Source organism: Sus scrofa, unplaced genomic scaffold (genome assembly GCF_000003025.6).
Source record: "Sus scrofa isolate TJ Tabasco breed Duroc unplaced genomic scaffold, Sscrofa11.1 Contig2088, whole genome shotgun sequence".
In the NCBI taxonomy this organism is placed as follows: Eukaryota; Metazoa; Chordata; class Mammalia; order Artiodactyla; family Suidae; genus Sus; species Sus scrofa.
The window spans coordinates 4,165-21,682 of NW_018085015.1; the positions used below are offsets into that span (position 1 = coordinate 4,165).

General features: G+C 36.2%; 2 protein-coding genes across 2 annotated transcripts; both read left to right on the forward strand.

Annotated features, from left to right (window-relative positions):
• Nucleotides 1-694: 694 nt before the first annotated feature.
• LOC110258450 (olfactory receptor 6C2-like) lies at nucleotides 695-1,815 on the forward strand. The gene is given in 3 exon segments (XM_021081702.1): nucleotides 695-1,050; nucleotides 1,053-1,409; nucleotides 1,412-1,815. Coding segments are annotated over 3 exon segments (978 nt in total). The 5' UTR covers nucleotides 695-833.
• Nucleotides 1,816-14,498: 12,683 nt separating this feature from the next.
• On the forward strand, nucleotides 14,499-16,479 carry LOC110258449 (olfactory receptor 6C2-like). The gene is given in 2 exon segments (XM_021081700.1): nucleotides 14,499-15,992; nucleotides 15,994-16,479. Coding segments are annotated over 2 exon segments (939 nt in total). The 5' UTR covers nucleotides 14,499-15,455; the 3' UTR covers nucleotides 16,396-16,479.
• The last annotated feature ends 1,039 nt before the right edge of the window (nucleotides 16,480-17,518 follow it).

A 17,518-nucleotide genomic window follows, 5' to 3' on the forward strand; every position in this document is an offset into this window, starting at 1 on the left:
TGACACAACTGAGTCACAGGGAAAACTAGCCATGCTCAAAGAGTATGCTTGAGTTTAACCTTAATTTTTTATATGTGATATTAATACTATTTTGGAATGTTTTTCAACCTTAACAAAACGGATTCAAAACAGAGAAAAATTGTAATTTGTTTTACATCCCTGTATATTTTATACCGACACATATTGTCATTCTATACAATACATTTGTTATCAACACACTTCTTGTCTTCTGCGCTGCAAGAGGAACTAGTGTAATTATAAAGAGAAAATTATGCGACAGAGTCAGGGGAATGGGTGAGTAAGAAAGAAGTTGTTTAAAGGAAACACTAACTTTTTAAATTGTGATACTAGGGCTCCGTATCCTCAGTATTGGATGCAGACTCTGTACAGTGAGACTCAACTATTCATGACACACTTGTACTTTTTCAATAACAAGACTTCAAGGAAACACATGAAGGCGACAAGGAAAGTTTGGGATTCAGCTTTACATTTTAGTCAGTGACCTCTTGCTCTCACAGAACATTAGCTGTCAAATCCACCTATAGGGGATCCAAGATACAGATAAAATAAAACATATTTTCATTGTATGTAAAATACACGTATAATACATGTATATAAATATAAAATGTGATGAGAAGAAAGCACCCATAATATTTTGGAATATGATATAGATACAGCAGTCCTGACGTTTTTTTAAATCTCCCCTAAAATGACCAAAAATGCACAGTTGTAGAACCTAGGAATCTGAGGATATTTGTAAAGATAGTTTTTAAATGCAAGTAAGTTTGTTTGCTAGTTTTTCCCTTCATTGATAACCACTTTCTGTGTATCAAATGTCTCTGAATCATAAATGCAGACTGAGTAGAAGGCAGGCCTCAGTGATGAGAAACCACACAGTAACAACTTTTATCCTGCTGGGACTCACAGATGAGCCACAGCTGAAGACTCTGGTTTTCATCTTCCTGTTTCTCACCTACATGCTGAGCGTCACTGGGAACCTGACCATCATCTCCCTCACCTCCACAGACTCTCACCTCAAAACTGCCATGTACTTTTCCTACAAAACTTCTCCTTCTTGGAAATCGCATTTACATCTGCTTGTATTCCCAAATACTTGTACAACATATCAACAGGTGATAAGACCATCACATACAACAGTTGCGCTACTCAACTATTTTTTACTGATCTCTTTGCTGTAACTGAGTTTTTCCTCCTGGCCGCCATGTCCTATGACCGCTACGTGGCCATCTGCAAACCCCTGCATTACGTGACCATCGTGAACCACACGGTCTGTAGGAGACTCATCTTTGGTTCCTGGCTGGCTGGCTTGTTGATCATCATCCCCCCACTCAGCCTGGGCCTAAAGCTGGAATTCTGTGACTCCAACGTCATTGACCATTTTGTCTGTGATGCAGCCCCCTCCTAAAGATCTCATGCTCAGAAACGTGGCTCATAGAGCAGATGGTCATAGTCTGTGCTGTGTTGACCTTTATCATGACACTCGTGTGTGTGGTTCTATCCTACGTACACATCCTCAAGACCATTTTGCAATTCCCTTCTGCTCAGCAAAGGAAAAAGGCATTTTCTACATGTTCTTCCCACATGATCGTGGTCTCCATCAGCTATGGAAGCTGTATCTTCATCTATGTTAAACCTTCAGCAAAGAAATCATTGGCTGTTAATAAGGGAGTGACAATTCTCACTACTTCCATTGCTCCCATGCTGAATCCTTTCATTTACACCTTGAGAAACAAGCAAGTGAAACAAGCTTTCAATGATGCAATCAAAAGAATTGCATTATTCTCAAAGAACTAATAGAATTCACTAACATAGAATGATCAGTTTTTCATGAAAAGATCATTAGTTCCTAAGTATGTGTCTTTAAGTTTTCTAATCATTCCTTTCCTAGGATGGAAACTTTCTCAGGTACCTCTCTTAAAAAGAAAATGGTATACATTTCTAAAAAACAAAAAAAATGATGATACACCTTACAAGACTTTCCTTGTTAGAATGCTAAGTAAAACTGCTAACAACAAAAGAAGCAAAATCAACAGGTTCATTACACATTTCAAATAAGGTAATTATGCTGGTTCCCTTTTTCTTTTCTAGATTTCAAGAGTGTTTTTGATGCCAAGCACCAAAACATAGGACTGGAAAATAGACTAGAAAACCCATGAATTTATTGCCAGTAAATGTCCTAGAGTTTAGAAAGAATCCAAGACCAGGACATTAAATAAAATATAAACAACACAAAGAACAACAACAAAAACAATATTTTTCAGTTAAAAAAGGGAAACGAGGAGTTCCCATCATGGTCCAGTGGAAACGAACCTGACTCGTATCCGTGAGGATGCAGGTTCCATTCCTGGCCTCCCTCAGTGGGTTAAGGATCTGCCATGAGCTGTGGTGCAGGTTTCAGATGCAGCTGCTCAGATACCATGTTGCTGTGGCTGTGGGGTAGATTGGCAGCTGCAGCTCCAATTCGACCTCTAGTTTGGGAAGCTCCATATGCCATGGGTGTGGTCCTAAAAAGATTTAAAAAAAAAAAAAAAGAAAAGGAAAGGAAATTATTCCAAATTGTCATATCTTAATGTAGAAGCTGAATTATGGACAGAGTCTCCTACAGTATGGAATACCCTAAAAGTCACAGACTAACATATCAATATAAACAGAAAACATGCGATATTAAAGGGCTTAGTTCCTCTAAGTAAATTTGTGAGGAAAATGGTTATATGTCTACATCTGTGTTTGTTTCTATATTTCTATCTATATATATATAATTATATATATATATAATTATATGGATTTTCTGGTAAGAAGCGAACATAATTAGAACATAATTAGAAGAGAGTAAAAATGTAAAAAGTGAAAGCAAGTGAATAACGGGGAACGCATCTAATTTGGGCACAAAAATGGCTACAACTCAAAGTAAAATCATGGAAACTGTACTTTCATCCATATTAATCCTTCGTAAAGAAGTGACTGGCTATTCATAAGGGTGGGACAGTGCAAACTACTTCCTATGCTGAACTTTATTTTGTTGAGTTACACAGACTACCAATTATTTCTCCAAAATAAAAAAAAAAAAGAATTTTGATTTGTAGTCTGCAACCGTGGTGATCCACAGGCAAGTCCTCACACCACGAGAAGAGGAAGACATTTTTCGAGAGGAAGCTGGGAGGACTGTGGTACACAAAGACAGCATGGTTTCTCATTTCCTGAGTCCTGACACTCTCTCATTGGCTAAGCTCTGGCCAGGCAAGAAGAGAAGTCTTTCTTCTTCTTGGTGGGCTCTGCTATTGTCCTAGGGCTTAGGAGACCCCATTCAAGGCTTCTTGAATCTATTTTAGTTGAGTTTTCCACTTATTAACTTTTACAATTTATACCTTAAGAACATGCAAGTAGAACAAGATGTCACTAACTTTTCAAGGTACTTTTTCTTTTTTATTTTTTTTCCATTGGCTTCTTTTTTTTTTTTTGGTCTTTTTGTCTTTTAGGGCCGCACCTGTGGCATATGCAGGTTCCCAGGCTAGGGGTCCACTTGGAGCTGTAGCTGCCAGCCTACACCACAGCCACAGCAATGTAGGATCTGAGCCGCATCTGCGACCTGCACCATAGCTCACAGCAATGCCAGATCCTTAACCCACTGATCAAGGCCAGGGATCCAACCCAAGTCTTCGGGGATGATAGTCGGGTTCGTTAATGGCTGAGCCATGATGGGAACTCCGCTTTTCAAGGAACTTGAGGGTGACATATCTCAAAAAGTATTTTATAGTGATAGCAGGTTGAAATAATCATATTTTCATATACTGGATTTAATAAAATATAATACTAAAATCAATTCATTTTTGTTTTATAACATGGCTACTAGAAAATTCTAAGTTACCATGCGGCTCATGTTAAATTTATATTTATATATTATATGTTATATTTGTATGTTATTTTAAATATAAATATGTTAACCACAAGTCTATTCTGCAAGTCCATTATTTTCTTTTCTGTGGAAAGGTTCATTTGTGCCTTATTTTAGATTGCAGATATAAGTGATATCATATGGTATTTATCTTCTGACTTACTTCACTCAGTATGAGAGTCTCTAGTTCCATCCATGTTGCTGCAAATGGCTTGATGTGGTTGGGGAGCTTGGGGTTAACAGATACCAACTATTGCCTGTGGAATGGATTAGCAATGAGATCCTGCTGTGTAGCACTGGAAACTATGTCTAGTCACTTATGATGGAGCATGATAATGGGAGAAAATAGAATGTGTACATGTATGTGTAACTGGGTCACCATGCTATACACTAAAAAAAAAAAAATTGTATTGGGGAAATAACTATGAAAAAAATAATAGTAACAAAAATAAAAAATAAAAAATAAAAAAAATACGGAGCTCCTATCATAGCTCAGTGGTTAATGAATCCGACTAGGAACCATGAGGTTGCAGGTTCGATACCTGGCCTCGCTCAGTGGGTTAAGTGTCTGGCGTTGCCCGTGAGCTGTGGTGTAGGTCACAGACTAGGCTCAGATCTGGTGTTGCTATGGCTGTGGTGTAGGCTGGCGGCTACAGCTCTGATTAGACCCCTAGCCTGGGAACCTCCATATGCCACGGGTACAGCCCTAGAAAAGACAAAAGACAAAAAAAATAATAATAATAAAAAATTAAAAATTAATCTTAAAAAGTTTAAACTCTGAAATAAGTAAATAAATAAATATAAACATGTTATATTTATAAGTTAAATTTATATGTTTAACTATTTAATGCTTCAGATTGACCAAGGTGGGTATCAGACCCACAATTCATATTCTGTTTATTTGACCCAAATTTTGTTTTTAACTTAAGGGAATTTCACCAGAGAAACACTTTCAACAAGATATTTTCAAGAAACTCCTCAAGCAAACTCTACATGTATTAAAACCTGTATAAGTAACACTTAAGTAATAAAAATGTTCACAGAAAGCTTAAACTAGGAGATGCAATACATATTTTCAGTATAAGGCTGATAATGAAAAGGGAAATTAATCTGTGGAATAAAAACTAAAAGAGCTATTGAAAGAAAATATAAATTTTGGGACCACTAGAATACTCTAATTTTCCTTCCAAAAGCATTGAAAAAGTTGTGAAATACATATAAATTAATGTAAATAATAGGAATCTGAATATTTGAGCTTTTTGGAAATTCTTTGTATCAGCTGTTCCACAGCAATAACTCCAGGTCATTCTGCTGCAAAACCTTTGACTCTGGGGTGACTCATTTTGTCCTACATCATCTTTGTGTCTTTGCCCAACCTTCTCACTTCGCCTAGACCATGCCCTCACCCCACTTTGACAATCCTTGCATTTATATTCTCCTTCTCCTAAAACCCTCATCTGAAAAACATGGAGTGTCTCCAAGGTGAGATCAGTGAACATTTAATGACTACTAAGTTATTAGAAACTTACGTTTCTAGAAATCTAGATGGCATGAATACCCCTCACCTATCTTGAAACAGGTATCTTGGGGGCGGCCTGCACTGTAGGAATAACAGGCCTTTGCTGCTCAGGCCCACTAAGAACTTACCCCAGGGCCCAAACTGAAAAGTCACTACTCCTACAGACCTTGTTCCAAAATGCCAGACAACTAGTCTCCTAAGTTCCATGAAATGTCCAAAATTTTTTTTTAAAATCCTGATATCAAAAAAAGATTTTTTTAGGGCCACAGGGGTGTCATATGGAAGTTCCCAGGCTAGGGCTCGAATCAGAGCTACAGCTGCTGGCCTATGCCACCGCCACAGCCACACCAGATATGAGCTATGTCTGCACACTATGCAACAGCTTGTGGCAATGCCAGATCCTTAACCACTGAACAAAGCCAGAGATTGAACCTGAATCCTCATGGATACTAGTTGGGTTCATTTCCACTGAGCCACAATGAGAACTCCAAAAAAAAAAAAAAAAGCAATATCTTTGAGTGTTTCCTCTGTGCCAGGCAATGGCTTAAGGGGATACTCATTTTCTCATAATTTTAAACTTCCATAAATTGAGAAAATGGCATGATGCACTCTGCTGTACCCATCGCAGTGTCAAGTATCTGTCTATCGCCAATCTTGTCTCATCTACAAGCTGGTCCATTCCTCACAACCCCTACTTGATTATTTGAAACAGATACATATTATTTCATCTATAGTATTTCAGTATGTGTCTCTAAAAACAATTAGGTTTTAAACATGAAGTTGTAGCATAGATGTAATGTAAAAGACATAATTCCATGTGTACAGCTTGATGAATTTTTGCAAGTGTAGCTACTCGTGTAACCATCACACAGATCCAGAGACAGCATATTCTCAGCCTCATAGAAACCTCTTTCATGCCTCTCCAGATCAGCGTCTTTCCAAATAAATCTGCCATACTGACTTAAAATGCCAAAGATTGGTTTTGTATGTTCGTGATCCTCATATGAATAGGAATGCAGAGAATGTGCTCTTTTGAGGCTGGTTTCATTTGCTCCCATTATGTCTATGACAGCTGTACACGTGGTGATGTTAGCAGTAGTTTGTTCTTTTAATTTATAAGTTGCAATCAATTATAAAAATACAGCAAATTAATTTCATCATTTCTCTTCCTGGATATCTAGGCTGGTTCTCATTATGGGTCATAAAGAAAGCTGCTAAGAATTCCCTTTACATGTTTTTCGGCAGATGTATGCACTCATGTCTTTAGAATATAGAGCCAGCAGGAGAATTAATGGGCTATATGGTAGCCATGTTCTCAGCTTAGTTGATACTGTCAAACATTTTTTTTAAATCGTGTGCCGATTCATTCTTCTGTCAGCAAGGCATAAAATTTATTACTGCTCCATATTCTTGCCAACATCTAATTTTGTTCAGTTTAGCCATATTTTCACTAGTGATGTTGAACACCTTATTGAATGCTTGCTGGATATTAGACTTCCTATTTTGTGAAGTGCCTATTCAAAAAATTTGTCCTTTTTATGAGATTTCTTTCTTAATTTTTGTTTTTTTTTTGAGTTTTGTGAATCGTCTGTATATCAGTGCTTAGGCCTATGGATTGATGTTTTTTAAACTCATCAGTGTCTTCCTTTTCCTATTGTTTTTTTATGTCGACTTTTAAAAGCAAAAGTTCCTAATTTTGTTTTTAATTTATTGTTTTCTACAACCATAGCTGTGGCATATGGAAGTTCTCAGGCTAGGGGGTCGAATCTGAGCTACAGCTGCAGCTGCAGGCCTGCGCCGCAGCCATGGCAACAGAGGATCTGAGCCACATCTGAGACCTATGCCACAGCTTGTGGCAATGCCAAACCCCTAACCCGCTGAGCAAGGCCAGGGATCAAACACACATCCTCATGGGCATTATGTGGGGTTCTTAACCCACTGAGCCACAGTGGGAACTCCAGTTCTGAATTTTAGTGAAGTCAAATTCATGATTTCATTTCTGCTAGGGCTGTTTTTGTTTCAGGAATCTGCATACCCCAATATCAGGCAGATAGACATCAATGTTCTATTCTGTAAGTTTCACTCATGTATCTTACAAATGAAGGTTAATTGCCCATCTGAAATTAACCTTTATCTATGACTCGAGGTAGGGAACAACACTCCATTTTTTTCATGTGGCTATGCAAGTACCTCAGCATTATTTTTTGAAAAGAATGACCATTGATCTGTTCTCCTTGCATTCGTCACAACCCTGTCATCATCAAGTGATTCATAAGTGAGTCTTTTCAGGTTTCTTCATTTAGTTCCATTGATCTGCTAATCTTGGAATCAGTCCTCTACTCTTTTATTGAGAAAGTTTTAAGGTAAATTTGCATAGTAACTATTGTAATTCAAACAACTTTCTTCTGTTTCCTTGAGGTCGCTTTGGCTCTTTTTGGCCCTTTGTGGTTCATAGAACTTTAAAAACCTGGGCGATTTTTATGAACAAGCAAAAAATTCTCTTCACTGATTTTCAGATTGCATTTGACATGTAGGCCAATTTGGGTAAACTTCATGTTTTTACAACATTGAGACTTCCAATCCATTAAAGCACATGGTAGGCCCCAACCCACCGGTGTCTTCTTTACGTTCAAAAATATTTCAGCATTTAAGAGTACAGAGGCCTTGCGCAGTATTGATAGGCATTTTACTAGGTATTTTGGTAGATGCATTCCAAGATGGTTTTCACCAAACCATGTTGATTTTTGTGTGGATTTTTAATTTGTGTTTTCTAGTTTTTATGGCTAGTGTATAGAAGTTCTACTGGCTTTGTGTATTGACTTGTTGAGCAACCTTTCCAAATTTAGTAATTGCTGGTTTTTAAGTTCAGTAATTAATTCCAATGATACAACTTTTCGTGTCTTTTAAATATGTCAACCTACAATCAAATAATATACGGATAGTGGCAGACCATTATATTTATTTATCCTGTCTTTATAGCCCTTCCTAGGATCTCTAGTTCAATGATAAATGGGGATGGAGGGAACGGACATCCCATCACACCCTTCATTTCAACAGAAAAGTTCTCAATATTCAAAACAACGTGATGTTTTCTACATTCCCTTCACCAAACTAACAAGCGTTTCTGTTCCAAGTGTGCAAGAATTATTAATAGCGAATGGTAATTTCATGTTATAGAATGCTTTTTTCTGCATTACTGACATGAAAACATTTTCTTCCACTTGTTCTGAATAATGTGGTGGATTACATCTGCTAATTTTCAATTTTTAAACCAACCTATAAGAGAGAATAGTATAGTTTATCATTACTGTAATAAACCTCCCTTCATGGTTCTGTGTCTCCTTTACTGTGTTATTACTCTGTTTACCTATTTAATGATTTTTCTGTTGATTGTGACTGCATCAGCCTGTAATTCAACTTCTTACAAAAATCTTTTCCGGTTTTGGCATGAAAGTTATTCTTCCCTCATAGCCAAGTTGAGAATTTTTCCTCCTTTTCTTCTTCTCTGGATCAGTTTGTGTAAAATTGGTATTGTTTATTTTTGTAAATGCTTGGAAGAACTTACTAATGAAGCTACTTTGTGCTGAATTTTGCCTGTGCATGTGATGTTATTCATTATGGATTCAACGATTTATATTGAAATATTCTTTTATTCTTTTTCTTTTGGTCACAGTTTTTTCAGCTATGTTTTAAACATTAATATATTTATTTTATGTAAACTGTTTATTTTATTGGCCTAAAGTTCTCTATGATGTTTATTAGTCTTTATACCTATTAGGGATGTACTGATGTTCCTATTTTGAATTGTTAAGTATGATAATTTCCATTATTTTCTCTTTCCCTTGTTCTTGGCCAAAATTGCAAGAAGTTTATCAATTTAATTAACTTTTTTTTAAAAAAATTACCTTTTGACTGCCTTAATCCAACTTTCACTCCCATTTGTATTAGCTACAAATATGATCTCTTATTCTACTAGTTTGTCTGGTTTCTTTTGTTTGTTTGTTTTTGAAGCATAAGTGACCTACAACACTATGTTAATTCCTGGTACACAACATAGTATATATTTCTATACATTTCAAAAGGAACACCATTCAGGAGTTCCTGTGGTGGAGCAGCAGCATCAAACCTGACTAGTGCCCATGAGGATGTGGGTTTGGTCCCTGGCCTTTCTCAGTGGGTTAAGGATCCAGCGCTGCCCTGAGCTGTGGTGTAGGTCACAGATGCAGCTCAGATCTGGCATTGTTGTGGCTATGGCATAGGCCAGTAGTTGTAGCTATGATTCAACCCCTGGGCACTTCCATAAGCCACAGATGCAGCCCTAAAAATACAAAAAAAATTTTTTTAAGCATTTTTTTAAAAAATGATCACCATTATAAGTCTAGTAACCATCTGTCACCATACAAAGATATCACAAAATTATTAACTATATTTCCCAATGCTGAACACTTCACACCCATTATTCATTTAATAGGCACATGGAACCTGCATCCTCATGGATGCTAGTCAGATCCGTTTCCGCTGAGCCACGATGGGGAACTCTGCTATATGTTTTCTTATTTGACCAATATGTTATTTGCTCTCTTTGGCTCATTCTCTCTCCCTCTTCCTCCCTCTAACAATCTAAGATGAAATAAAAGGTACCATTTACAACTCACAGCTCAAGAAATTACTAGCGCATATGCTACAGGGTTTTTTAAGTGCAAGGATTAATCCATGAAAATAATATGAAAAATGAAAAGCAGCAGTTAACTCCCAAACCAGTGTGTATTGCAAAAGAAAATAAAAGTATCTTTGATGTAAAAATTATACATTATAATGTCCATAAATGTGTTTATTGTGGAAAGAAAATGTACCTTTATTTGAATTAAAAGCAAACTCTTTCAATGAATATATATATAAAACCACATCATAGCAAGTGCTGAGAGAGATGAAAATAGTATTTTTGTTTTTTAAATATTCATATTTATATATTTCCCTAGGTGATTAAAAAGAATTATCACTTGCTTTGAGTTTTCCAATATTTCCTCTTTTGTTATCTTATTTAATTATTGAAAAAAAGTAGCAAGTGCATTAGGGTTGTGACCTTTCAGCTTCAATAGATGGTAAGGAAGAAATGCAGGAAAACACACTACTTCTTAACCTTGTGGTTTTTTACTATTTTATCTTGACCTGTGCCTGTTGCTATTGTTGCATCATGTCTCTAAGGACACTGCCCTCATTGCTGCATCTTTCAAGATTTTTGTCCAAGTTCATTGCAAAGAGGGCTCATTAATAGCATTTGAATCTGGGTCACCAAGGACCCAGTTGCTTATTATTTAGTTTGAGGTTTAGCAAATAAATCAAATACAAACCTTACTAGCGTAAATGCCTCTTACCCTATCCAGAAAAGCCATAATATCAACTATCTCAAAGCAAGAGGAGGATAAGTTGAACAATATTTTACTTTCAATCAAGAGAGAGCTAGAAAATACTTGCTTGCAAGTTCTAGGTTTGAAAATCTTCTCAGTGTGTTGGAGAAGAAAAACCTCAGAGTTCTAGGCCCACCCACAGCACCGGTCAGGGTAAGTGGAGTCATAAACTGAGAGCAGATTAAATCCCACACAAACGTTTTCAAATACATCTTCATCAAATTAGCCTTTAAGACTCTTGCTAAAGAATCAGCTCAAGCTGTGATTAACTCTCAGAAGAGTGAGTAGAGAGGCCTTTGCTTTGACTTCCATCTTTAGTAAATTTACTTGAGGATTTTCCCTGAGAAGCAGATTTGATGTCATCTACCAAAATCAGATGTAATTAATATTTGAGTTATTATATAAAGATCCACAGATCTTTCTGTGTTGTATTTTTTGAATGCTGATTTTTACAGTTTATGTAAAGATAATGTGAATTTATATGCAGCGCAAAATTATCTCTATCACACTTTCACTTGCCTTTTTATTTTTTTTTTTTTTTGTCTTTTGTCTTTTTTGTTGTTGTTGTTGTTGTTATTATTGTTGCTATTTCTTGGGCCGCTCCCGCGGCACATGGAGGTTCCCAGGCTAGGGGTTGAATCGGAGCTGTAGCCACCGGCCTACGCCAGAGCCACAGCAACGCGGGATCCGAGCCGCATCTGCAACCTACACCACAGCTCACGGCAACGCCGGATCATCAACCCACTGAGCAAGGGCAGGGATCGAACCCGCAACCTCATGGTTCCTAGTCGGATTCGTTAACCACTGCGCCACGACGGGAACTCCTATTTTTTTAATTTTATTTATTTCTTTTTAATTGTTATTTCCCCAATACAATTTTTTTTCTACTGTACAGGATGGTGACCCATTACACACACATGTGCACATTCTATTTTCTCACATTATCACTTGCCTCTTTAAAGAGAACAAAAAAAGGGTATTACTTTAAAATCACCCAATGTGATGACTTATTTAATAACGTTGAAAAATTAGTTTTTCTCAGACTTTTAAAAAATATGAATGTCTGAAAGATGCAAAATATTTTTTAACTTTGCTTCTTAAAAACTGTTATTATTAATGAATACAATAACTGAAGAATGTTTTGGTGTAAGGGCTACCTTAGGAAAGAACATGTTATCAGGTAAAGCTCTGGGTTTCACAGGGTTGAGGAGAAATGGATTAAGGAAGTTAGGAGACTGAAAAGAATAATCTTGCCCTTAATTAAAGTATCTGTTGTAGTTATTTTGCTGTGCTCCTACAGTTCCTAGGAATGTCAACGTTCTTCAGAAAAGCACTGCCATCTCTCCTTTCCCACTGTAACCACTGGGGTTACAATGAACCTTTAGGTTTAACTCTAGTAACTGGTCATACAGTAAGAGATGATCCTGCCCAAATCTCTTAAGAAAGAGAATATTTTAAGGGAGCAAATGAGAGCCAATCATGTAACAAAGAGAGCTGCCCTAGGGAATTGAAAAGCAAATTGGCTTTCTATTCATTTATATGATACATTTACATATCTCTTTGAACTGGAGATACTAGTTCAAAACTAAAAAAAAAAAAAATTGAGTATGTTAGTAAAACATTAGTGTAAGAGCTGAGGAAGAACTCTACAACTATTAAGCTATATCGATAATCTGAAAGTTCTTAAATTCTGGTTATAAAATATTTTTTAAATGTGCATTGAATAAACATGAGTGGAAATTTGGGGGGAAAATCTTTATCTCCAGAAGACAAAGATGAAAGCCTTAAATGTAGACTGCACACATGCCTAGTCCATTGTATAAATTGTGTGAGTTAAGACCCAAAACCTATGTCAAATAAGTGTCAGTAATATTGAAAAAGGCATTCCCATTGTGGCTCAGAGGTAGTGAACCCAACTAGTATCCATGAGGATGTGGGTTCAATCCCTGGCCCCGCTCAGTGGGTTAAGGATCCAGCATTGGCATGGTGTTGGTTGCAGGTGCAGCTCAGATCCCGCATTGCTGTGGCTGTCATGTAGGCCAGCTACAGTTCAACACTTAGCCTGGGAACTTCCACCTGCCACAGGTGTGGCCCTGAAAAGACAATCATCATCATCATCTCGGAAAAAAAGGCACATGATAACTCTGTAGTAATTTCAGTGTGGAGACAATTACCCAGCCACACAATGAGCTGAAGGAAAAAGTGATACAAAGTGTATAGATCATATCTTGTAAATGTATACAAAAGTTCTCAGTGAATATCTCCTTTTTCCACGTAATTTTTTTCCCAGGAATTATTGTGAAATCGTGCAATAATGTTAATATAAAGATGCCTTTTGTAGACATTTTATCAATTGAAAAAAACAAAAATACATAAAAATGTGTTGCAAATTTGCTTAAAATTGTGGTACAGTTTTGAAATAATAAGAATTTACCAGAAATAGAGATTTGAAGTTCTCTATAGGTGAAATATTGAAATAATAAGAATTTACTGAAAACAGAGATTTAAAGACAGGAGTTGCACAAATACAATACATTGAAATTAAATAAATTAAATTAAGTACATTTGTCTTATAGAGATGTAAAGATATTTCTAATATATTTTAAGATGAATAGCTTGGGAAAAATATATATTCATATATGCAACATTTTTAGCCTACAGTTCGAGTATCTTACTGAGAGATTCATCAAGAAAGCAAAACTAACCACCAAGAAGAATACAACTATTTATCTGCCTGACAGCTAAAACAAGGAAGAGATGCCAGTTAATACTTTGGCCAGCATGGAAGGTAATAACATAAGCAAAGAGGGTGGTAATTCAGGGGTATACATGACTTTATTAATTAGCAAAACTGCTATTTCAAGAGTAAAAAAAAACCTCCATATTAAATACAAGGACATATAAAATTTAAATAATTAAAATCAGTGACAAAGCAGTTTCAAGGTAAAATCCAGACAGGACAGAAGATAGGTTTGCATGTGCAGCAAATGAAGAAGATAAGCATGTATTTATACAACAATATATCTAACTACTGCCTATGAGTCTAGGATGGTGTTAGCCTTGGTACCTATGCCAGTGAAAAAGACAATGGCTCCTGATTTCAACAAACTTACTTTCTTAAAGGAAGTGACAAGATGGAAGTAACAATTATTTGTTATGGGAGCACAGATAAGGTCCAGCTAACATAGGCAATAGTTTGAGAACACTGTTTCACTGCTCAAAGTGAAAATCACAAACGAATAATTGTGGCCAGACAATTTGGGAGACTGGGAAGAAAAGATCAGAGTAGAAGGAGAGATCAAAGGGGAGATTTTTTTTCAGACATAATCATTATGAAGTGCTTACTTAGAATACCTATCACATGGTAAATCCCCAGTACAGGGAATTTTAATTATATTCTTTTAATCATAAGGAACATGGAATAGAAAGAAGATATGAGTTACACAGAGCAAAAGTCCCACTTTGGACTTTGTGGGTTTCAGGGCACATCACATAAATTATCAGTAGGAAACCAGAAAATAATAGATGACATTTATGAAGCACCTACCATGTATCAGATTTTATTATAAATGCATTACTTCTTCTAACCATTTTAACTGTATATGGTAGATATCATTATTTTCCTCATTTTATAGATTGAACAACTAAAGCCCTGAGAGGTCCGGACACTTGCCTAAGTTTACACCAACACAGGTTGGAAAGCCAGGTGTTGAATTATGACGATCTCTCTACAGAAGGTCTGCTCTTAATCTCCATGGTGCTCTTACAACTTAGACTTATGGAGAGAATTGAGACAGGTGCATGGAGAGTATATTTAGAATTAAATTTGATTTCAAACTTAGTGGTAACAAGTGTCAGAGTTAGTACTTAAGAGACTGGAAGCTTAAGAGGAATATGTGGGTTTTTTCCCAGATGTTCTTACTGAACCAAACATTTCTTCATAGGTAGCAAATAAATTGTGCTTTAAAATAATCTGAATTGTATACCCAGTGGACACTGAGTGTAAAATTCACTCTAGCAGGGAAACATAAGTAGAGTCAGAGGAGTCATTCGACAACATGGAAGCTGCTTGTTAAAACATGAGACAAAACAACATAAACACATGTTTGGGCTTAGAGGTAAAATGTAAAATACAAGTCACAGATCCACAAAGCCTATATAGAGCTGAGGTTAGTTGTTGCATATTTACATTTTATCATGATTAAATCTTCAAGGAAAGAAATGAAATGAATGATTATATTTAAACATTCACTTTCGAAATAGAGGAGAAATCTTAGCTATAAGAAGAAATCTTAAGTTTGTTGAATCACAATACATTGAGTGAAATCTTCTTACATAAGACATTTAAGTCTTGGATATAGATTAAAAATGTGAAAAAAGAGGAAGATGGGATGGTAGACAATTTTTTAATGCATTTAAAATCTATCACAAAAGTAAGGAAACAATAAATATTGGCCTCATCAATTTCTGCTTTATAAAAGAAACTGCATGTAAATTTAGTTTCTAGTCGTCATTCTTTATGGCTATCTAGCTTTAATACCAATTTATTCAAATAAAATATCAAAAGAAATATCTTTAAATTTTATAGGGAAGGAATAAAGTTCAGTAGTCTGTGATGAAAAACCACACAATCACAACCTTCATCCTGTTGGGACTGACCGATAACCCTCAGCTTCAGATTCCGATTTTTATGTTTCTGTTTCTCACTTACATGTTGAGTATAACTGGGAATCTGACCATCATATCCCTCACTTTAGTGGACTCCCACCTTAAAACACCCATGTACTATTTCCTACAAAATTTTGCCTTATTAGAAATTTCATTTACAACTGCTTGTATCCCTAGATATTTGTACAACATAACAACAGGTGACAGGTCAATTACATACAATATTTGTGTTATTCAAGTGTTTTTTACTGATGTCTTTGGAGTAACCGAGTTTTTTCTCCTGGCCGCCATGTCCTATGACCGCTACGTGGCCATCTGCAAACCCCTGCATTACATGAGCATCATGAACAGCAGAGTCTGCAGGAGGCTTGTCCTCTGCTGTTGGATCTCTGGCTTGTTGATCATACTGCCACCACTGACTCTGTTCCTAGATTTGAAATTCTGTGACTCAAATGTCATTGATTATTTTTTCTGTGATGCATGCATCTCCTATTTTGAAGATTTCATGCTCAGACACTTGGCTAATAGAGCAGCTGGTTATTGTCTGTGCTGTGCTGACCTTCATTCTGACCCTGGTGTGTGTTGTTCTGTCCTACCTTTACATCCTCAAAACTATCCTAAGATTCCCCTCTGCCCAGCAAAGGAAAAGAGCTTTTTCTACCTGTTCTTCTCACATGACTGTGGTTTCTATCACCTATGGAAGCTGCATTTTCATCTACATCAAGCCTTCAGCAAAGGAATCCGTGGCTATTAATAAGGCTGTGACATTGCTCATGACATCCATCGCCCCCATGTTGAACCCTTTCATCTACACTCTGAGAAACAGACAAGTGAGACGAGCCCTCAGTGATTCCTTCAAAAAACTTGCACTAATCGCCAAGAAGTAAGAGAATGTTCTTCAGAAATAAAACATCAAGCCAAACGTAAGCCATTATGCACCAAATCTGTCTCAAGCATTTATTGTACCCAGAATGAACATCCTCTACCACATGAGTTCACCTCCTTAATCCCCCTGCAAATAAACCTCTTGCAGGGTTAGATCCCAACCAAAAGATCTGATAGGAGTTCCCATCTTGGCGCAGCAGAAACAAATCTGACTAAGAACCATGAGGTTGCAGCTTTTATCCCTGGCCCCGCTCAGAGGGTTAAGGAACCGGTGTTGCTGTGAGTTGTGGTGTAGGTCACAGACACGGCCAGATCTGGCGTTGCTGTGGCTCTGGTGAAGGCTGGCAGCAACAGCTCCAATTAGACCTCTAGCCTGGAAATCTCCATGTGCCACAGGTGTGGCCCTAAAAAGACAAAAGACAAAAAAAAAAAAAAAAGATCTGATAATAATTTATACTAAAAATCACCCTGATTTTATTCTAATCTAGCAAACAGAATTGAAGTGAAGAAAAATTTTAAATGCAAAGCAAACAAGGATATAAAAGCTTATTATATTTTCTTAAACTTGCAAAAATGCTTGAAAGTGTTCTTCCACTCTTCCAATGTAAATGTTGCTAAAATTTTTAATTGATTAAATTGAAATTTATTGAGTGCTTTGTTCTTGGCAGGTCATGATCCAGACTTCTTTTCAATTGCTAATACCCTGAACATATTTAGCTCACTAATAATCCTATATCACTAATTAAAAAAAAAATTGGCAAGAAGAATGTGATTCTATTTAAAAAATAAAGAAAATTAAATAAGTACATATCCAAATAAATGTCATTTTAAATGACAGCAGAATTTGATATGTAAGATCCTGCAATTTATTCATAAATAAATGAAAACACACACACATATAAAGTGTTGAAATTTAAAAATTAAAAGATTCACAATTTGTACAAGATAAATAATATCAAATAATTTAAGGAGAAAATCTTTTCTAAATGGATATGAAATTATAAGTACAGTGTTAAAATGTTAATTGCAACTGAGAAATTAAAGAAGCTATTAAGATTGTCAAAATGTTCAATTTCTAAAATAAAATATGAATAATAAAACTCAAAACATAACCAAATTCAGCAA